Source organism: Liolophura sinensis, chromosome 8, assembly GCF_032854445.1.
Source record: "Liolophura sinensis isolate JHLJ2023 chromosome 8, CUHK_Ljap_v2, whole genome shotgun sequence".
Taxonomy (NCBI): domain Eukaryota; kingdom Metazoa; phylum Mollusca; class Polyplacophora; order Chitonida; family Chitonidae; genus Liolophura; species Liolophura sinensis.
Window position 1 is genome coordinate 38,569,737 of NC_088302.1, and position 23,823 is coordinate 38,593,559.

General features: G+C 38.4%; 1 protein-coding gene across 1 annotated transcript; it reads left to right on the top strand.

Moving 5' to 3' along the window:
- The first annotated feature begins 9,673 nt into the window (after nucleotides 1-9,673).
- Nucleotides 9,674-23,245, top strand: LOC135472918 (proton-coupled zinc antiporter SLC30A9, mitochondrial-like). The gene is made up of 18 exons (XM_064752650.1): nucleotides 9,674-9,752; nucleotides 10,070-10,200; nucleotides 12,086-12,328; nucleotides 12,884-12,980; nucleotides 14,222-14,314; nucleotides 14,701-14,789; nucleotides 16,472-16,590; nucleotides 17,032-17,093; nucleotides 17,540-17,642; nucleotides 18,151-18,206; nucleotides 18,690-18,825; nucleotides 19,436-19,475; nucleotides 19,811-19,882; nucleotides 20,204-20,414; nucleotides 21,025-21,087; nucleotides 21,301-21,427; nucleotides 21,745-21,858; nucleotides 22,699-23,245. The coding sequence occupies exons 2-18, from the start codon at nucleotides 10,089-10,091 to the stop codon at nucleotides 22,741-22,743; spliced, it is 1,782 nt and encodes a 593-aa protein (XP_064608720.1). The 5' UTR covers nucleotides 9,674-9,752; nucleotides 10,070-10,088; the 3' UTR covers nucleotides 22,744-23,245.
- The last annotated feature ends 578 nt before the right edge of the window (nucleotides 23,246-23,823 follow it).

Consider the following 23,823-nt stretch of genomic DNA (forward strand, 5'->3'; position numbering starts at 1 on the left):
ATACCAACAGATACTGTGTGTTACAGATACTGACGATTTCAACCAACGGCACAAGATATTTCTGTAAAAACAGGTGAGTCAAGATTAATCCGTCAAACGCCTTTACTCTCATTTTCTGTAATTTTACAACGATCATAATTCTCTTGTAAATAAATATCGACAGATTTGTATAATAAAGTAATAAAATACTGTATAATAAGAGACTGCACCATACAGAATAAAACCGGAGCGGTGACGACAGTGTGATACTTAACAAATGTTCAGACTTAATCGGTAAATCGTTCTCTTGTCAATAAATCAAGGTCACGAAATTCGAGAGCTGTATATATGAAACGTTGTTTGCCGATGTAAAGGCGTCTTTCGCTGTGCTATGAAAGACTTCACTTCTGTAACATCGGATTAATTCGCGAAGAACCTAACACACCTTCTCAGGTACTTTACAAACTATTTGAACGCCATAGTCATTTTAACGCCGCACTGCATGGGTATCACTTATTGGTGAAGTGGCATGGCCATTTGCACTACTAGGGATCACCGTCTAAACACAGACAGCTGGGTCGATCATACATTTAAGATGGTTCATAAACCCACCCCACAGCCTGTCTCTGTTACTATTAAAAGACAGAATTTGTCTACCACTTTCGGCATATTAAGCTTGCTGTCATGAGCGGTACTTTGATGTACAGACTCGGTTTGAAGGATTGAAGTATTAAAGGCGGAATGCCCGAGATCAAGTTCTCCGCCAGTTTGCATTCGCGAGGAGCTGTTAGAGTGGTTATGATGATCACAACATCAGCGTCACATCGGGGAATGTAAATGGCGATTTCTCGCCTCATTTACGTGTCTGGACCGCGGCCTTCATTTCTACCTGTGTCCGTGACGAGCACTTCGTGGAGAGTAACCCAGTGAAACATTACCGGTGAAACATGAGATACTTTGACATAATAACACCATCTTCTCTGTTAGAAAACGTGTCAGAAAGATTCAACAGTCAATAAGACCGATGTTACCTACATCCACCTTTGTAGGTGACACGCCGATAAACTGGCTTCGTTCTATTTTGAAAAGCACCAAATTCAGCAAAGCCAATATTCAGTATGTCCAGGACCTCTACTTATAGGTAGCACAAACTCGACAGACGATGAGAAACAGGTATTCTTGTATCTGGCAAGGAACACTACAAACCTATGTAGTAAAAGTTGTAGTTTACAAACTGAAACCTACATAAAAGTGCGCAACACACTTTTTCGAGTGATAAAACTTTTACATCATTTTGACATCTATCAGTTTTTCTTTATACCAGATCCATTTCCATTTTCCCACTAGTTTCGATTTTGACATTGCTTGTCATTCATAACTGTGTCTAATTCCTCTTAACCCGGGATTAGAGACCGTAAAATCGTTATGTTCAAGTTGATCTCCACGTTGGATAGACTACAACTCCTAAACTAGCATGGTAGACGATTTTGATAGAGATTTCATTCATTCGCCTAGAGTATACCTTGCGCCTTTCCAACAACGCTGAAAACTGCTGACTGCTTCTGTCTGTATGAATCCGTTTAATTTCATACTTTATATACTTTCTTAGACTTTTGGTGGTTTGTGTTGAATTAAGTGTATTATCCTGGAACATCCACTTTCGTTGACACACGAACGTCTGTTTTGATGCCTAGATCTATATATATATCTTAACATCATAAATATGAAAAGTTCGTCAGTATGCTATAATTTGTCAGAGGCAAGTGGTTTTCCCCAGATCTTAACATCGAAAAGTTAAAAAAAAACTAAAAAAGATGAAACAAATTCATAGATAATCAATAAGAGCGATGTATCGTAAAAAGGTGCGAAAAAAGATCACAATATTTACAGTGAGAAGTTCACTAATAGGCTAGTGTGGGTCGCCATTTTTTCTTTATCATCAAGAAACCGACATACCGTGTCGACAGAATAAAGCGTCCATCGAATTCAGATATCGCAGCTTTGCAATGTCAGATATACTCTATAACTCACGACATATGGTGGTCACGACACGATGATCTGCAGCGAGAGTGAAGCAATTTCCAAATGAGAGAGCAATACCCCAACATGAGGCCAAAAATGAGCAGATTTTGCTGTTTTGTGGCCGTTTTCCTGAGACTCTCCATACTGTTTTCGTGTTTTAAAATTCAATCATTTAAATCTTCACAGGTAATGTTGACTGATACACACACCAGGGAGCTCAATAAAGGCATATGTTCTGTGGCAACTAGTCTGTACTACGTAGAAATCATCATTGGAAGTTGGCAATACTGAATACAATTTTCACTGGATCTGCTTTTACAGGTCAGGGTCACTTAAAATTGAAAGCATAATTTTTAAAGCGTAGGGTAACCCTCTCATCACAAATAGCTGAGTAAACCTACCAGTCATCCGCGAGCACAGGCAGCTAAGGCAGCAGGAATTGATCAGATATCCATACTGACGTGTCAAAACATGCGGTCATCAGCGGTTATTTGATGCAGTTTCGGTTTAAAGAAACAAGAGATTACTGTCAGAATACCCAGCGTTAGGGTCTCCACCAGTTCCACCACGTCTCCCATGAAGCTTTTGGGATGCTTGTCTTATCACATCGGGGCATGTGACTGGTGATTTGCGTCCTCCTTTATCTGACTGTACCGCAACCATCATTTCTACTTATGCTCGAGAAGTGCTCTTTATCGAGAGTAGCTAGTAAGTGATGACCGGTGAAATATGAGAACGTCTGGCAAAACAACAACAACTTCTCTGTTACAAAAGGCGCAAGAAAGATTCCAGGGATCAGTAAGAGAGATGTGAAGTACATCAGCTTCAGTATGTGACATGTTGTTAGGCTGGCTTCACTCCATTCTGGAAAGCGCGAAATTTAGCATTATAATAGACCGGTACGCAACTCATCACATGCCATGATGTCTGACGCAGTACGAATTAAGGGCAAGTCCGTCACAACACTGGACAGTCACAGGTCAATGAACCGGGCTAAATGTGTTATTCCAAGTAGGTCCGTGTCATGCTACTTTGTGGAAGGCAAATACTTCGAGGAGTATAGGGATGTACTGACGGCGAGTTGTGATCGAAGATTGCTCTCAAACAATCCATATACAGCCTCCTTGTTTATACGAGAACACCAGTCCGACGAACTTCTTTCACTAACTGAGTATTACATCAGGCACCAAAAAGGCACTTGCGATGATAAAAAAACTATCGTTGAACACATTCCATTATCTAGTTTTGCTGAACAATTTTAGGGCTGAGTTCACGAAAAGGCACTTTCCATAAATGCTGTAAATGGTTTCCTTCGAATTTCTACAGACTTATATCTATGTGGGGTTGGGCTGCTCCAAGTTCAACTTGATCTGTCAGGGACTATATATGCGTGCTTGTGATGGAAGACAGAACAGCGCTTAACAGGTTCCACGCATAAATAGATAACAAGCATATGTAAGGACAAACGAATTACATATAAACGTGATAATGCTATAGTATATGATTTGAAAATTACACACCGATGCGTGACAGGCACTTAGAATGACAAAAACTCTACACCGTTTTGTCTCGACATCTATCAGTTTTTCTTATTACCTGATCTATTTCCTTTTTCCACGCCTAATGTTAAATTCCGTTACTTATAACCAAAATATCGACTTTTCAATATTATTCAACCTTTGTCACAACTTTTTGTTAGCGTGAACTTGAGCCTTTTCCGGCTAATTTCATTTAGAAAACGTGTTAGTATTTTTTGATGCCGCTGCTTTAAATACTGTCTAGGGGCTATTTTAAGGATTGACAAATGGCATGCCCGTTTTGCACTTCGCGAAAATACCTCTTTAGTTTCATAAACGGTTACCTCTAAGGTCTTTGTTGTTTCTGTGTTGACGGACTTTCTACCCTCAGGGGTACTTTATCGTATAATATACTTAGACTATTATCAACGCATAATATTCTTTTATTGGGTTACAAAGACATCATCAAATCATTCCCCGATTGTTGTGGACAAAAAAACTGCTTATTGTTGCTTCTCTGTTAACTTACTTTCTACCCTCAGCATTGATTTTGACCTGTTATTGGGTCATACAGACACCATTACTTACCATAAAATTACCTATTGTATGGACTGATCGCTACGTTTAATGCTCACACAAGAAGCCCTCATCTCTTATTATCATCCACGAAACGCCTGTGTAGATAAACAGGTCTACAGCCTTTGTCGAAAATACTTCTCGTGTAAAGTTAGTGGCCGGCTGCTTAGAATATGAATAAAGTTTCCGTCGTTAATAAATTGAACTATGCTTTTTATGCTGTCTAGTTTAAATAGGGCTTGATCTACAATAAGTAAAAGTGAAACTGTTTTTTATGGTCACATGTTTAGTTTACACATTAATTAATCTAGTTACTCCTTACTTAATCTTTATGGGTATCTCGGGGACGTTTTGTATCTGAGCGGATCGTGCTGCTCCCACAGTAAATTTTGCAATGCTGGTAAGCATTTATTTCAGTGTAAATATTTTCCCTGGGACATTCTTTTATTATTGGATTAAGAAGTGATCTGGCCAGTATGCTGTAGTTTGGCAAAATAACCCATGATTTTTACTAATATTATGTTCACAAGTTCTCCCACAAATCACGCAGTCTAGTTTTTAAATCAATCGATAATCGAAGTACCTTTAAGGTGCATTATAAAATAAAGTGTCCATTGATTCTAGCTATGTGAGGTATTTCTGGTACGTGACCAAACTACAAAAGCCAAGATCTGCATCGGCTTGATTGGCGAGGAAGCCAACTCACCTTATTAGAGATTTTACAAATTCCATCTAAACACAGACATAAATCCCCCAGTCAGTCATTCCCCAGCTTTTTACTAAGAGAGCGTGAATTAAATAGACATACAATGTGTCTACCGTTTATACCCATCCGCGGTTGTCGGCGTATTAAGCATGTAGTCAGCAGCGGCACTTTGATGTACAGCTTCGGTTTGAAGAATTGAGGGATTACAGGGGGAATCCCCAGCATCAAGGTCTCCTCCAGTTTACTTTTCTCGTTGAGGCGTTACATTGGTTGTTCAAAATGACCAGAACATTAGTGTCATGTCGTGCGATGTAAGCGGTGATTTGCCTTCTCGTTTATCTGTCTGTATCGCCGCCGTTACTTCTACCTGTGTCCTTCATGAAGAGAAGCAGTAAGTGGTATGAACCTCTGGCACAACAACACCATCTTCTCTGTTACAAAACATTCCTGAGTCAGTATGACAGATGTGAAGTACATCAGCTTCTGTTCATGACGCGTTCTCAGGCTGGCTTCATTCCATTCTGGAAAGCTCCAAATTTTGCAACGCCAATATTCATTAGTGTCGAGGCCTCTACATATCCGCGACACTGACTACACAGTCATTTAAACGTATACGCTACTCAGCATATAGCATATGATGTCTGACACATTACGGATTGAGGCCTAGTTCGTGAACAACACTGAGCTGGGATAAATGTGTTATTCCAAATAGATCGATGTCCTGTAAGTATGTGGAAGGCAAATATTTCGGGATGTAACGGGAAGTACTGACGGCGAGTAGTGATCAAAGATTGCTCTCAAGCAATCCATATGATGCCTCCTTTTTCATATAAAAACACCAGCCCGACGAACTTCTTTCATTAACCGAGTATTATGTCTGGCACCATAAAGGTCACTTGCGATGGCAAAAAAATTATCGTGGACCACGTTCCATTATCTAGTTTCACTAAACACTTTTAGGGCTGAGTTCACGAAATTTTAAGGCACTTTCCATAAATGCTGTAAATGGTTTCCCTCGAATTTCTACAGGCTTATCGGAAAACTTCAATATATGTGGGGTTGGGCTGCTCCAATATTAACTCGATCGGTCAGGAACAGTTCATGCGTGCATGTGATGAGAAGTCCGAATGTCGATGATCATGTCTTACATATGGATAAATAAAATATAAATGTAAGAACAAACCAATTAAATATTAACGTGATAATGCTATAGCATTTGAATTGAAAATTACATATAGATGCGTGACAGGCAATTTAAATGGCAAAAACTCTACAAGGTCTTGTTTTGACATCTATCCTTTTTTATGCCAGATCAATTTCATTTTTACACGCGACAGTTGTCCCTTGTCAGTTTAGCCATTTAAATGAAAGGGCTAGGAGGCACATTTTCCCCATGATGATCCCTTTCAGTAGACACGCCAAAACGAAATCCCGTTTCTTATAACCAAAATATCGACTTTCCAATATTATTCAATCCTCAAATTAGCATTTTGTTAGCGTGAGGTCAAGATCTTTTACTGCTTATTTCATTTTGGGTTAAAAATGTATGTCTTTTTTGCGCCACTTCCTTCTTTTTAAATGCTCTCCCGGGACCTATTTTAAGGATTGACAAATGACATTTGCGTTTTACACTTGGCAGAAAGATCTCTTTGCGTTGATAAACGGTTACCTCCGAGGTATTTGTTGTTTCTGTGTTGACTGACTTTCTACCCTCAGGGGTACTTTATCGTATAATATAATTAGACTACTGTCAACGCATAATATTCTTTTATTGGGTTACAAAGACATCATCAAACCATTCCCCGTTTGTTGTGGACAATAAAACTGCTTATTGTGCGGACTGATCGCTTTATTTCATTTTCTGGCACGAAGTCCTCATCTCTTATTATCATCCACGAACGTCTGTGTAGAGAAACAGATCCACTTCGCGTAAAGTTAGTTGGCATTTGTCATTGTTTACTCAGAATATGAGTAAAGATTCAATCGTTAATAATTGAACCATGCTATTTATGCTATCTTTTTAAAATAGCGCTTGACCTGGAATAAAATGAAGTGAAACTTCAGATTTTAATTTTACTGGATTAGGTGGGTGTAGCCACAGCTGGGGGACTATTTTGGTCGAAAGCTGAGAACCTGTCATTTGAAGGAATAAAAACATTATCGATAATGTACAGTTTAAATCACACCTGTATGTCCTGCCAACAAGTTATTTTTAGTCCCCTGAAATTTGTAATGAATAACCTTGTCCACTGGCAAACAAAACCACTGCACTGTCCATATCCAACGCAGTATTATATTGGGAATTTCACTCCAGATCACTTCTGAACATGTATATTATTACAAGAATTTGCAAAACCAGATATTCCGATGGAGGTATTGCCATACAGGTATTGCCTACGTTGTCCTGCGTAAAGGCCCCAAGTCAAAACATAAAGGTCAACACTCAAATACAAAAAGTAAACCTGCCTGTATTGGACTTGAAAGTTCCTTCTGACACCAAGAGCATGAGTAAAAATTCACAAAGATGGTCACTAAAACAGAGCAAGCTCATATAGAGACAGCGGCCTGACGCGAAAAAAAAGTTAATTTTGTGGAAACAGAGGAAGTCGGAATGCATTGGGTAAACCAGTGACCTTTCCCAAGTGACTGACGACCATTCCCATGTTTAAGAAATTATGTATGCTCTGACTTTTACGTTGTACTTAACAATTTTTCAGTCACATGACCGCGATAAGTCATTAGGCGTGTCTACATATATACTGTCTTCTTGTGTCAGTCCATGCGATCAACGTGCTGCCGCCTCTGAAGTGTCATGCCGAAGACACCAGGCATGCCACCCCACCCAGTCACATTGTACCTTCACCGGGCCAAGCAGTCCTGTTTCTTTGGCGCTCCATAACCTCTCAGTGCTGAGCGCCAAGAGAGGAAGCAACAAGTATCTTTTTACTCTTTGGAATGACCAGATAAGGATTTGATCCCGGGTCTCCCGACTTGGGAGACATGCACACCAGAATATCTATGATAAACTGTTAAACTGAAATACATCTGTCAGTATTGAATGAGTTTGACTGAAGTTTGTAATAATCTAAATGTCAAAACAGACAATATCGTAAATATACTAATCGCGAACCATGTATAAGGGACGTTCCTTTCAATAACGGCAAGGCCAATTTCCAAAACAAAGTTTAACACAAACCACCAAAGAACTAAGGAAGTGCACAAAATATGGAACCAGAACGGATTCATATAAAGGGAAGGATGCAGTCAACAGCTTTTAATGATGCTGGAAAGACGCAAGGAATGTTCCATAGGTGCAAAAGTTTAATCCAAATCGTATACCTTGCCTGATTGTATATACATGTTAATGAGAGCGTATACATCCCGGTTGCAATTTCACCGCAACTAATGTACATATATATGTGTGCGTGTGTGCGTTTGTGTATGTGAGTTCAATTAACGGACGAGAAATTACTGAAAACCAATCCATACGTAAATAACATTCATTTATTAGCATTCCTTGTCGTTCACATCAAGCACACTTGGTTATTAAAGTTCCCAAATAACTTAACATTAACTTTTAAACATACATATATTGAAGTAAATTGTTTTTTAAGTTTGCCATCCAATGAAAAACGTTTTGCAATAAATATGTTGTTCTGTTTTTAGTCTTAATGTCACGATCGATTATGCAGTCACAGAAGGGTTAAGGTGCCTAATGCAAGTTTGATACTGTAATAGCCACAGGAGAGGCAATTCCAATGTCTCCATTGCCACTTTCTATTGCATCGTGAGCTCATGCATCACTCAGCATGAATTTCAGCATGTATCGTTTTATCATGTCGCCCTGTGTTTTTTAAATGTACCCTACATGGAACAGTTTGTGTCTAGGCGAATCATGTTTCCACCATTCATTATGAGCATGTCTAGGGCCGTTTTGTTTGTAGGCGGGTCGTGTTTCTCACTATTGCTTATGGCCATCTCTGGGACCGTTTTGTATCCAGATGGGTCTTGTTTCCACCATTGTTTACGAGCATCTCTAGGGCCGTTTTGTATGTAGGCGGGTCGTGTTTCTCACTATTGCTTATGGCCATCTCTGGGGCCGTTTTCTATCCAGACTGGTCTTGTTTCCACCATTCATTATGAGCATGTCTAATGCCGTTTTATGTCTAGTCGGGTCGTGTTTCCCACTATTGCTTATGGCCATCTCTGGGATCGTTTTTTATCTAGTCGGGTAGTGTTTCTCACTATTTCTTATGGCCATCTCTAGGACCGTTTTGTATCCAGATGGGTCTTGTTTCCACCTTTGTTTACGGGCATCTCTAGGGCCGTTTTCAAATTTAAAATATAGTGTTTCCCACTATTGCTTATAGCCATTTCTGGGACCGTTTTTTATCCAGACGGGTCTTGTTTCCACCATTATGTATGAGCCTCTCTATGTCCGCTTTAAAGCGAGTCGTATTTCCCACTATTGCTTATGGCCATCTCTGGGACCGTTTTGTATCCAGATGGGTCTTGTTTCCACCATTGTTTACGGGCATCTCTAGGACCGTTTTGTATCTAGGCGGGTCGTGCTGTTCTACAAATCGGTGGACCCATCGAAAATAAAACGCATAATGCAGGATAAACTCAAAATGTGTTTGATACAGATCCCAGCATAGGGGTCGAAATAGGCTCATTTTTACAAATTGCTCCTCAAAGACCTACCTATAGTTTATCAGGTGAATTAAATAATTACTGAGAAAAAAACAAACTAAAACAAAATGTATGCAAAACCTCAAAGTAGTAGGCTTGCGTGCTGAAGATGTTGATGGGAAGTGTATATCGAAAGGGAAAGCACTCTTTCGTGTATGTAGAGCTCTTTCTTGAGGAAGGTACATTTTGTTGCGAAGATGTCTGCGTTAAACTGGAACCAAAATTGACAGAAATTTAATTACTGGTATTTAAGGTTACGGGTATGTCATGATTGAGTATATTAAAATTTCACAGGAAGGTGTGGATAAATGTACATCTAACGCTGGTCAAGGCTTAGTGCCTATTTTACAGCCTTATGATGTTTAATTTCTTGCTTGATCATTGTCGAAAACTGGACATCTGATAATGTCAGTCTTGAATAGACAGTCCAACTGCATGATCGTATTTTCTTCAGTCATGTCTTCAATAACCAAAATCCAGATTAAATTGAAATTAAGCCAGATCAAGTAAGAGCAATTAAGAAACAGTAAAATACAGATTACTCGTTTATGTTTTTTTTTTTTTCTTTTGGTTGCAGCTGTCCAGTTTTTGTAATAATGTGGAAACAGGCTGTCAGGAGAGAGTTGTACCCTTTGGTGGAGACACAGCTTAAGTCTCTCTTGCAGCAAACTGGCCAATCGAAGTACACTCGACTGATATACTGTAAAGGTATATTCTGAATTTGTTCCAGAGCTTTCATACCTACACGTAAACATAGTCCACCCAGTGTGTAGCCAAAGATCTCAACTGTCATCTGTTAATATGGGGTTAGGTGTAGATCACAGCTGAGGAGTCTTCCAAGTTAAAATATTGGCATTTAAGAACAGCTTAGCGCTGGGAAACTCTGTACTACAAAATGTGTGCAAAATGACCAATACATGCATTAACCAGGCAAAACTCTGCCAATTTTTTCCACATACTGCAGTCTTCACGACCAGTACATCCAAGATAATTTACAGTTGTGACTTACTCTCATATGCTGTTTTGACATCGTAACAATATAAATCGAGTTGTTGCTCCCTGCGCATGTGTGGTTGACCTTTCATGACGTCCCTATGGTTTGATCATTTGTCTGTCAGTTATGACAGATAGAAAGCCATGAAAATGCAGAGGTGCGAATTTGCAGTTGACTGAAGGCTAAGGAGTAGAGTGACCCCTCTGTTTGTGCGAACTGTCAAATAAAGTTTGCAGTAACAGAAGGGAGCTTATCTTCGACAACTGTTCCATTCCAAATTTCAAGGAAAGGTCAACTGCTGTTGCGCATTCTCGCTTCACTGACCCGGATTTTAAAAACATGGCAGCGCATGGCGACCTGCTAAATATGGGCCTATTTTTGACTTCAGCCAAGATTTACAGGAAAATGGTGATGTAAAGGCAAGTAGCGACTGAGGCAAAATGTGCAGAAATATTTTAACTTTCTGAATTGCCGTGCTCTGTGTGTATTCAGGACGAATCTAATGTGCATGCTTCGAAATTAAACTGGGGGTAGCTCTTTGTAAGCATTATACCAGAATCGGGTCCACATGGCCCTCGGGCCAGCAAAGGTGGCCAGTGGTCCCCGTGTGTCATTGTATATAATCAATCCTTAGACCGAAGTCTTGGGCTTAGGGGCTAAGTGTTATATGTTAAAATTCATAACACATCAGTGTAGGGGTGCTGAGGATACGCTAAGCTGGCCATATCCTGGCCCAAAGAAGCCATACAGTATCTGTGTACATGTCACTTTGCCGACACTATAGCGGCTCTTCAGAGGTGTTCACCGTGTTTCGAGCAAGATCAACAATGACGTAATTTCGGAAAAAAATGACCATTTACGGAAAATATGCATAATATAGAGGTATAATTAACAGGTATAAAAATACCCCCGAAAATTTGAAAATTATTTTTTAACAGAAATTCTAGAGCATAATTTTCTTCATTTTGCTTAGAAACATAGTCTTTGTTTGAAAATTCCTTTTCATGTATCCTTTAACCTCTCTTGTGCTTAAAAAGTGACAGGAATTATGGACTTTCATGCTTTGTAGTAGACAAATGGTTTAACATTAGGAAAATATCATGAAGTACAAAGCAGTGTTGAATGAGTGATTGCTTGTAGATATCACAGTGATTCTACATAAACACAGCTTCAAGAGCCAGTTCCGGCCATATGTGGGAAGGTCTGTCAGCTACCTGCGGATGGTCGTGGGTTTCCCCCGGGTTCTGTGCGGTTTCCACCCACCATAATGCTGGCCGCCGTCGTATAAGTGAAATATTCTTGAGTACGGCGTAAAACACCAATCAAAAAAAAAAAAAAAAATCAAGAGCCAGTTCTTACCAAATACTACACTTTCTAATGGTCAAGAGATAACAAGGATTTCATTGTGCGACAAAATTTCATTCAGGTGTAAAAATAATTGTAATGAAGAAGGGAAGATAGTTAGATAGAAATTAAACAAGGGAAATTTCATTTCAGTATTAAAACTTCTGTAGACAACTAGACAAAAATTAAGATACAAATAGATGTATGCATGCTTGTACTAATGGGCAAAAAATAACTTTTGCAATCTTTTGTCAGTATGCCAAAGACCTTATTCAGCCAGACTGAGTGTGCCCAAGAAAATGATTCCTGGGATTCCCTACAGTAAACAGTTCAAACTGAGCAGATCATTCCTGGCGAAAGAGCTATGTTGTCGAACTGTCAGTACAGATCAAGGCGGAGCTAAAGATGAAAACCATAGTGATAAAAAGACAGCGGGGACAAAGACAGCTGAAGATGATACTTCAGGGAGCACAGACCAATCCCCTAAAGTGGTCAAAGGTCAGTGGACTGCATGTAAATAATGTATACATGTGTCCACTGTTCTACATGTGCATGTATATCAAATGAATGAATCGGGTTGGAAGTACAGGTAGTTTACGTGGAATGTGTGCTGTTCTTGGTTTTGGTCACCTTGACAATTTACCTTCAGCATCAAAAATTATTCCAGAAGAGTTTTTCATTTCAGAACTGTGTATCTCGTAATAATTTTACTGCAAATGCCAGTCGTTATATCCATACTTCCATTGTGTTAGTTAGGAAGTAGACCCTTCAGTAGTCTGTATGGACAGAAAGCAACAGGTGAAAGTGAAACTTTTTTAAACACTTCTCAGAATTTAAATGTATAAAATTTTGCTTAATAAAGTTGCACCTCACACCATAGCCATGTCACTCTCAACTGACACATTGGATTAATGTTTATGGCATTTACAGATGGACATAGTTGCTTTACTCTAATAACTCTGCTAAAACTGTGAGCTGGAACTTGAAATTCTTTATGGATACTATAATTATTAAATTTTCAGACCAGATATTTTCATGTTTTTGTCTTTCCAGTCACTGCCAAAATTAGAAAGAAGATTGATTATAACTACTCTGGTAATATTTTCATCACCCCGGTCCGAGCCATGAATGAATACCTGCTGTCAGCTGAGTATGTCCTGTTCTCTTTGAAATTTGTTCAACAAAATGGGTAAAATGTTTTTCTCTTTGTCATGTGAATATAGACACGACAACCTACATGATAATGCATTAAGTTGTACTTATCTCTGTGGTACAAGAAAGGCAGCTGTCCTGGTACACCATGCTGAAGTGGGTGACTGTAATGATTCCTCTTTGTCATGTGAATATAGACATGACAACCTACATGATTGTGCATTACATTGTACTTGTATCTGTGGTACAAGAAAGGCAGCTGTCCTGTTACACCATGCTGCAGTGGGTGACTGTAATCATTCCTCTTTGTCATGTGAATATAGACATGACAACCTACATGATAGTGCATTACATTGTACTTGTATCTGTGGTACAAGAAAAGGCAGCTGTCCTGGTACATCATGCTGCCGTGGGTGACTGTAATCATTCCTCTTTGTCATGTGAATATAGACATGACAACCTACATGATAGTGCATTACATTGTACTTGTATCTGTGGCACAAGAAAGGCAGCTGTCCTGTTACACCATGCTGCAGTGGGTGACTGTAATGATTCCTCTTTGTCATGTGAATATAGACATGACAACCTACATGATAGTGCATTACATTGTACTTGTATCTGTGGTACAAGAAAAGGCAGCTGTCCTGGTACATCATGCTGCCGTGGATGACTGTACTGTGCAGTCTTTTCACGAGCAGTATAGTTTTGACTGACCAACTGGGAAGGTATGCCAGCAACCTGTGGACAGCATGGGATTCTCCAGTACTGGGGCCACTTTCACAAAACTTCGTAAGTCATGTTTCTCGTATCTTTCTTCGTAAAAGATGTTTGGGTTATTTTGCCATAAGGCGACGTCATTTACGAGAAAAGTTACACAAAAGTGATTTATGAAGTCTTGTGAAAGTGACCTCAGTCTGGTTTCCTCCCACCATACCATTGACCATAATGTATGACATACAATACCAATCAGATAATCCTTATATGACAGAATAGCAAAAAGTAGAAAGAGAAACATTGGATACCTTATGTTATTCCATCAGTGTTTTGGCACAATCGAGAAATGATGAATGTGCAGTGGTTTTGAACAAATATCAGTCATGTTGGTCCACAGGTTGTATTAAAAGAGTTCATCATTTACCGATCCAACCATCGGAATGGTGAAATAGAAAGTTAATGTTACTTCAGTTGACTCTTTGTTTTCATCACATTTAACAGTCACATATTCTTACCTTATTTCAGTGATTTAGACTCATTACCTAAATACATGCGACGAAGTCCATATGAGCACAAAGCCCCGCTAACGATGTACATGAGGTCAGATGTTGAGAAAAGGTAAAGGATGCTGATGTCACATTGAATGAGTTTAATAGAATTACAAAACAGACATTGTAACACTCATCATAGCTCAGTAATATTTACTTAGACGTACGTGATTGAGTGCTAGAAATATTATAATTTGAATATATACATTTCACAGTAAATGATTTCACAAAATTCTCTGTCTGATTTAGTTCAATTTTTAAAACAAATCTACATGCAAATACATAACTTATTTTCCATCTCAAGTGCGTTATTGCAAAACTAGTTAATTGTTATGAAAGTCCATGTGTTACATACATGTAATTGTTGTTGTTGGGTATCAATATTAGCTCAGTGATCATTATAGTTGTATAGTATTGATATTGATGATATAGAAATTGAATGCATTATTGTTCCAGAGCTATGGAAATCTGGGGAGATGCGGAAAGATTGGCAAGGGAGAAAACGAGGCGATTCTACAGGGACAGCCTGAGTGGTAAAGTCTCAGGTGAGTTATCTCCCTTGTAGAATCATATAATCACATGTAGATGTAATGTCAATGGTCAGCTGTTTATTTTTTACATATTGTCTATGAGTACCCCACAGTGATGTGAGTGTCGGGTGTCATTGGCATGGTGTACATGTCATACTGCTACAAGACAGAGTTGTCATATTTGTCAAAAATATGTTAAAGGACAAGACAACACCTGGCTACATGTTTCAATGAAAAGCATGATAGTCAGGTTTTGTAAAAAGTATCATTCTACATGCTATTCGAGATTTCACCGAATAGCATGTAGAACAAAATGACAATACTGCACAAATGTCTTGTGTGAATCAAGTAAGCCATCTTGAGTATTTTATCCAATAAAACATGTTGCTATTAGATTGTGCAGCCTAAGCTGTGGCTTAGCCTTTACCTATACACTCCATGCAGTGACATATGATAACACAGAACGACTGCGTAAGACATCATTCTGAGATCGTTTACAACGATTTATTTACGTGTAGTCGAAGGGCCATTTCACACAGTGTTGTGGGACAGGTCTGTATCATTTACAGACCACCACAGACGTAAATGAGTTGATTTATAAGCCGTGTAATATTCAACGATCGTATTACATCTTACGTCAGACAGCAGCCAGCATACCGTCTCAGCACAAACCGCATTCATCTCCCCCAGTAGCCCTTAGGCATACCTAGACATGATGTTCAAATTATACAAATATATTTTTTTGTCATTCATGTTAGCGTTTAGACAGCATGCAGTTGCTAAATAACAAATATCACAGTCAGTGAAAAATTCATGTGGGATGTCGATTTATGGGAATGAGAAAATGGCATCTATTGGATAATGCTTTAAATTAGTTAAATCTTATCATAGTCTTTTTATCTCTACATTTATTAGAACTGAAGAATTTGAATTTTGCCCTTTGTCTTTCTCTCATACAAGGGATATTTTTTCTCTGTTTTATAAAATGCAGTAAAATTATTGAAACAAACTGACACTCTGTGGTTGGGTATCAGGCGTTTCTGTTTGTATTTTCTCATTGGCATCTTCTTTAATACCGACTGTTTGGAGGAGCTCTTAGGTTTTGTGACATTACTTAAGATAGCTATAATATGGCAAAATGGCGTCACCAAATGAGTGGCTAGGTACTGACGATCGTTTACTATTTATTTTGTTGATAAGAGGTGTAGAATTTTTTCAGTATTTTTAGAACATTTCTGGAATACTGCTTTATTATTTAATTCATTTTTAGTAGCTGACTTTATGTTCACTTTAATGCCAGTTTAAGATACTATGAATGGTAGCCTTTCAGTGGACATAAACATTAGTCAGGTGCTATCTTTCACTTTAAAAATGGCATAAACCCTGAGAAAAGAAGCACACAAACTTATGACACCCAGATGATTAGTTTCGCTTCTGAGTATTATCAATCTTTCTGTCTATCACTTTTTCATTCATATTTTATAATTAATAATGGAAAAAAAACCCCAGTTGTTTTGCTTCTGCAGTAATCATGAAATACCTGAGTATTGTCCTCTATATTGTTCTACCATATGAACATGATTTTAGCCTCTGTGTCTACATGGGGTGATCAAGCTCAGTGTGAATATAAAAATGGTTCAGACTTTTCATTCAAACAATGTTGTGTTCCTTTCACCTCTTATCATGTCTGCCCACAGTTCCTTCCCTTTCACCCGAGGACATCTTACGCCTGAAGATACCAGAGGAGTTGAAGAGCCGGTTAACAATCACAGGGGACGAGAAACCGTACATACATGGGGAGGATAAAGTCGCTCAGGTGGGTGGGTGCATTGTCCGTTAAATGGTGTCTTACTGAGGGACCGTCATTGATAATGACGTGTGAGTTTGTCACGTGTGAGTTTGTCAGGTGCTATGATTTCTCAACTCTTACTGATCATCTGTGAGCTCTGGGAGGTTTCCCTTGGGCTCTGACAGGTTACCTGTGAACTGCCAGGTTTTCCTTGAGCTCTGCTAGGTTTCCTTTGGGCTCTGTCAGGTTGCCTCTGAACTACAGGGCTATCCTTGAGCTCTACTATGTTTCCTTTGGGCTCTGTCAGATTTCTTCTAGGCTCTGTCAGGTTTGGTTTAATACTCTTAGCCTCCATGTGTATCTGTAATAAAGTAAGCAAGACCTTGTTTCAAAAATGTAACTTATCATTTCTTGTAAGGCTGTGAATTTGGTGTAACATCATGAGAGTTTGTATATTTTTCTCCTCAGAGCAAAGAACCTTCCTTCTGGGAGACAGGGTCAGCCAGAGTTGTCATGTATGCCATTTGTGTGTAAGTATGGTCCCAGCATGTACTAAATCTTCTTATAGTTGTACATTTGTAAGCTTTATTAATTTTAGTCTTAATTATTATTGTATTTATTTATTTATTTGATTGGTCTTTTATGCAATACTCAAGAATATTTCACTTACACAACAGTAGCGGGCATTATGGTGAATTCTTATTGTAAGTGGGAGACATGATAACACAAGAATTCATTAACATACATACATGTACATGTGCACTTGAATAATCAGTGGATTTTTGACGGTAAAACAGTTGTTTATACGTAAGGGACTGAGTTGAATTGAATTATTAGTACTTAACATTAATTCAGATTACAGTTAATGTGCAGTCTTATTTACAACTGCAGGTTTAACCTCAAATTACCTCTCATTATTTAGCCAATCAGAAGTAACTGCTACCTTTTGAGTCACAATTGTGGTTCATGTTGGCAGAAATGGTGTGAACACAGTCCTGAAGCTGGTTGCCTGGCTGTACACTGGCTCCTCCAGTATGTTCTCAGAGTTTATTCATTCAGTGGCAGACACTGTAAATCAGGTAGGTTGTGGCATTCTTAGCATAATAAATGAGATGACATCATTAGCTGACATCATAGGTCACATTTCTGTATGTTTTTTTCCCCCACAATCGGGAGGTGGTATATGTTTTAATCTGACGAGATGGCTCTGGTATGAAGCAGGACCTTGAGCCATTGTTATGCCAGAAATAAACGTCTACAATATTACAATATATCAGTTTTTATTGTAACATCATACTGTTTTTAGTATTACATCTTCATGATGAGCTGGGAAAGGAACAGTTAATGTAAATAAAATGATGCCAGCATTATGCGGTAGAACATTTGACAGATCCCCATTGTAAATTGGTTCTTCAGCATGTTGATGTTACAACAAACAGGTTCTCTACTAAACTGGGTCAGTACATATCAGATATGTTTTTAACTTAACCTACAAGCCTGGTTACATTTTCATCAGTCAATGTAAATCAGATAGGTTCTCCAGGTGACAATGTCAATAAAATTGGCTTGATTCTTCTGTTCCTTCAGATCATCCTAGGATTTGGACTTTACCATTCTATTAAGAAACCTGACGCAGAACATCCGTAAGTAATTTCAAACACTTGGTATTTTAACAGACTCATCTGCATCATTTAATACATCACTTATATGGTCCCCCTAGGGCACATCTAATTGTTACTTATATAGCAATGATACAAAGAGTATCTAGTTGGTCATCTAGGATCATACACCATTGTATCAGGCTTTTGATGCAAGTAATATATTTCGTGAACTGAAGATGGTGATATTTACGCCATTGTTGTTGTTCCTCTTTACTGTAAACCCTCTTGTTACAAACAGGTACAGTTACACAGTGACTCTTGTTACACACAGGTTTTGTTACAGAATGTCTTGTTACTAACAGATATGGTTACACTATGTTTCTTGTTACAAACAGGTTTGGTGACACAGTGTCTTGTTACAAACAGATATGGTTACACAATATCTCTTGTTACAAGACAGGTATGGTTACGCAATGGCTCTTGTTACAAACAGTATGGTTACACAATGTCTCTTGTTACAAACAGGTATGGTTACACCAACCTCCGTTACATCTCCTCCCTCATCAGTGGTGTGGGCATCTTCTGTTTCGGGACAGGCCTGTCCTGTTACCATGGTATCCAAGGCTTCTTGCACCCAGGGGAGTTAGGCTCTCTCATCTGGGTAAGTGTAATCCTTCCCTGTGATTTTGTATTTATTTATTTCATTGGTTTTTTACACTGTATACAAGAATATTTTCACTTATAAGTGGCTAGCATTATGGTGGGAGGTAACCGGATAGGGTGCTGGTAGAACTTTCATGCATGACTGGAGAGGAAGCCAGCATGAGCCGTACTTGAACTCACAGTGACAGCATTGTTCAGAGACTGCGGGGTCATTGCGCCGCTCCGGCGTGTTAACCACGCAGGCCATGCAGGCCCCTGCTTCACCTTTTCTACTGTGGTAAACCTTCAGATATTAATGTGAAGAGGAGAAATACATGTGATACCTGTGCACAGCTAAAATAAGGATGAAAACTGGATGTAAACTGTTAGTCTAAATTTGGAGATGGTCGTGGTATTATTTTCCATTTCCATGAAAAAAAAATGATTTGTGTTTTTCAAACCTAAGCCTTACAGATATGTGGAACCTCACTCGGGCACCCTTTCGTACCCAGCTGCGTTTGGTACCGTTAGATGCTGTTCATTGATACAGTACCTTGGTTGTATTATTTGTTGACAACATGGATATTTTGTCTTTTGTGCTTAAAGTGGTACATTTTGTTTTATTACAGGCTATAGCTATATTGATGGGTTCACTAGCCTCAGAGGGAGGTTAGTATTCACATTCACCTTTCTCACGGATGTTTCTAAACATTAATACCATAAAATGACTTCCAATATATTTGTTTTTATCAAGGATAGAAAAATAAGATTTTTCTTACAATCAGAGTTTAATCCTCGACTTTTGCTCCATCTATTAACCATAGAGCTATCAAATACATGTGAGTGAAAAATCCTTTAGTCCACTATTGAACATAAATCAGATATATATAAATAATTTCTTTACCTTTCATTATTAACTTTTCTTAATATTAATATGATGTTGTATGAGAAAAGTTGGTAAATCTGTTTTTAATATTCATTAAATTTCTATGTCATATTTTCAGCAAGTTTAATTGTAGCTATAAACCAAGTCAGAAAAAGTGCTGCCGAGAAGAAAATGAAGTTTTGGGAGTATGGTATGTGAATAAAATGGAGTGAATTAGAATGTTTTAATGATACACAAAAGTTTTTGTTGATCAGCAGTCCGTGCTCTTAACTTAGTAATATGTAATACCGTGAAAAGAAGAGTTCAACAGGCTGTGGCTGTAAAGGAAAATTTGGCACTTGTCTGAGTGTCATTAGGAACAAAGAAGAGTTTTTTGTTTCAGTACCTGAATCTGTGTTAAATCCAGTTATCCAGTGAAAGTGATAGTATTTCTGTGAAAGATTCATCCATTGGTTTTACATAATCTCTCCACTTCAACCGTACTATACACACCCCTTTATGTATGTCACAGTGTGGAGAGGTTATGACCCTAATGTGAACGTGGTACTGCTGGAGGATTTAGCGGCTGTCATGGGTGTGACGGTGGCAGCTAGCTGTATGACTGTCACTCATATGACAGGCAACCCCTTTGCAGATTCTCTGGGATCTCTGCTGATTGGTGGACTGCTAGGGGGTGTGGCCTCATTTATTATCTACACCAATACAACAGCATTAGTAGGGAGGTGAGTAGTCTTTTGATGGGAATTTCATGCAACTTGTATTTCTTTATAAATATGATAAATGTACAAATGAGTATTATGTCAGGAATAATAATAAGGCAGATCAATATTCAGTATGGTTGGTGTCAGTTTGAAAATTGTTATCACTTCACGGATTAAAGCTTGCATTTCTTACCATGGCAATGAACTTCTTGATGATCCTGAAGTAAATGTATGTGAATGTAATAGCAATTGCAATATTCCAAAAAAAAAAGGTGATGAATGGTGACAATATACATCCTCAGATTCTCAGGACTTTAGATTCCACCTTTTCCTTCACAATAAACGCTGTGCCCGAAATACAACGCCCGTAAAATATCATTATTATTATTAATTCTGAAGAGCCTGACATTTTCACTGATTTAAATGTGAAAATAAAAAGATGCTCATTTCACCAACCAAAGTTTGCGAATTGATCACTAGATCAAGCCTGTTTTATCCATTAGTGGCCTCTAAATGAGTAAAACTGCACCCAAGTTAAAGGCAAGAATTTTAGTACAAGATGAGCCCAAATGAACCTGATCTAATGTGCTATCTTGACTAAGTGTTTCATATGTGATTATTATATTTCCAGATCCATTCCTCTTGTGTGGAAAAATAACATTAGTCAGCAGTTGGAAAGAGATCGCATGATCAGGTGAGTGGAGTGAAGGGAAAACCCATCAACAGTGCCATTTCTAAAACCATAATCATAAGACAGAGCTTAAATTTTTCCAATGCGTTTCTTATTGCAGGATCACACTGAAGAGTAGTAGCCAAGGTACAATAGCCGTTGATAGTAGGCTATTATGGGCAGTCTATGAAATAAATTAACAGTGTAATCACGAATGACCTTGGCATTTGCTTTCAGGTCATTGCATGATGTCAAGGCCACGGAGATGGGAGGTCAGGTCAGGTTCAAGGCTGAGATTGACTTTGATGGCAGGGAGATCACACGGGCCTATCTTTACAAGCTGGACCTGGAGCAGTTGCTGGCTGTAAGACATGGAAAAGATGTCTTTATTGGAGTTACCTGTACTTTGGATATTTGATAGAAAATACTTACATGTACTTTTAATTACCTTTTCCTGTATTCATCAAATCATATTATAACTAATACACGTTTGAATTTGTCCTGGGAAGGTATTCCAAGAACATTACTCTAACTTAGCATAATCTTGACTTAGCTGAAAATATCAGAGTAAATTGTGCCTCAACAAAATGAGTGAAAAAAGTTAGGTCGACATTTTCTGTTTAGCGAATGTTGGAAAACGTAAAATAAGACAAGGTGTATCTTGTTACCACTGTCAATCAGGAGATGCAGGCCCTAAAGAAAACTGATGATGCAGAGCTGTTCATGCTGGCACATGGAGAGAAGATCATTGACATGCTGGGGGAGGAAGTGGACAGGATTGAGAAAATCATGAAGGTTAGAGCAAAAATATTACCTTCATGAAGAGACAGGTGTGGTGAAACTGCAATGGTTACAATATTGGAGTGGGTTGGCTTTGATGCGTCCATTTCCACAACACTTTTGCAACTTTTTGTGTAAAAGTTTTGTCAAAGTTGCCACTGAACACGTTGACACTGTAAAGATACATGTAATCAAAGCAGTTCAAAACAAGATATACAGGTAGGTGACTAGAACTGTCATGGGGGAAGATATGAAAATGACTCAGCACGATTGGTCTAAAATATGAAACCTGCTGAAATTGTTTTTGTACATAGGACTATAACTTTTGTCATGAAGTTTGTGGCTATATGCCATCATAAGAAGATCTGTTGTTCACAAAGAAGAGCCCACAATGTTTGTGGAATTCAGTAATTTTTAGTTACCCACACATTAAGAATTCATGATTGGGGTTCTTCACAAGTAAATATTGAATGGTTTCAAGCGACGCATTTTGCTTGATTCTGATCGATTCACTTGCCTTATGGGGTCACTTAAGATTTTTTTTTTTTGTGAAGATAAATTTCATATAAGATAAACTTAAATGTTGACATCAAAAGTATCATTTGAAGGCTTTTATGTGCTTCTGAAAGGGCAAATTTATAAGCCAAACTTTAAGTGAAATACTGTACACATACACTTTTTATAACCGTAAATCCTTTTTCAACCAGTAATTTATTTCTGAATAGCTATTAAAATGTTGTTGTTCAAACTATCTTTATTTTATTCAGATCCTAAAAGCTCCTTCACTGCATGTATAAGGAGAGAATTTTTCTTGAACTGTGCCAGTAACCATGGGCTGACTCACTTCTCTTGCAGGAACAGTATCCTGAACTACGACATGTTGACCTTGAAGCTCTGTAAGGTGAAGGTCAGACAGGAAAGACTGAGGGTGGAAGATTATAGAATATGAGCTAAATGACATGTCAGCATGTTGACCTTGAATCTCTGTAAGATGAACGTCAGATAGGAAAAATTGAGGGTGGAAGATTATAGAAGTCACGCTAAATGAGCTCAGACATGTTGATCCCATGGTACTCCATGGAGAGAACAGACAAAAATATTGGAGAAATTATAAAGAACAACTCATTCATAGACAGGAGAGGATGAGCGTGGAAGATCAAAGACCCATACACTGATCCAGGGCAGTCCTGTCCCAGCTTTCAACACAGTGACAACGTGTATTAGGTGTAATTCCCCATAGACCGGAGAAAATGATTGCGGAAGATCACAGGCCTATAAATATTTCCAAGAGAGTCTGCTCTTATTTGCAATGACAGTGAATATCATAGACCTCTTTTATCAAATCCATGACACTCTGATCTCATCTTTTATTGTGGTCAGTTCTGAGGATTTTAAGAGATAAGATGGGCATTTGTGTATAAAGCACCTACATATGTATATATATATATATATATATATATATATATATATATATATATATAAATCAGTGATATGACCACTAGGAATCATTAGGCATGTGTACATATATTGTGTCTTCTTGTGGCAGGGCAAGTCCATGCCGCCAAAATGCTGTCGCTACTAAAGTGTCATGCCAAAGACACGAGACATGACACCACACCCAGTCACATTGTACTGACACAGGAACAGCCAGTCCTGTTTCCTTGCTCTTACCTCTCAAAGCTTAATGCTAACCAAGACAATACCTCTTTTAGTCTCTATGATGCAACCTGAGTTTGATCCCGATTCTTATGACTTCGAGGCGGACACTCTGACCATTAGGCCACCGAAGCGTTCTAGCGCGCGTAAAAACTATTAAATCCCATTGTAACTGTTTATTATGTAACAGATTTTGCAGATGCATGATGGAGGTAATGTAAGTGATGTTATATATCACAGTTATTTGTACAAGAAGGGGCCTTACTCTGCAAGGTTCGCCATATGATATTAGTTGATCACAGGTACTGTTTGTTCATACATCTT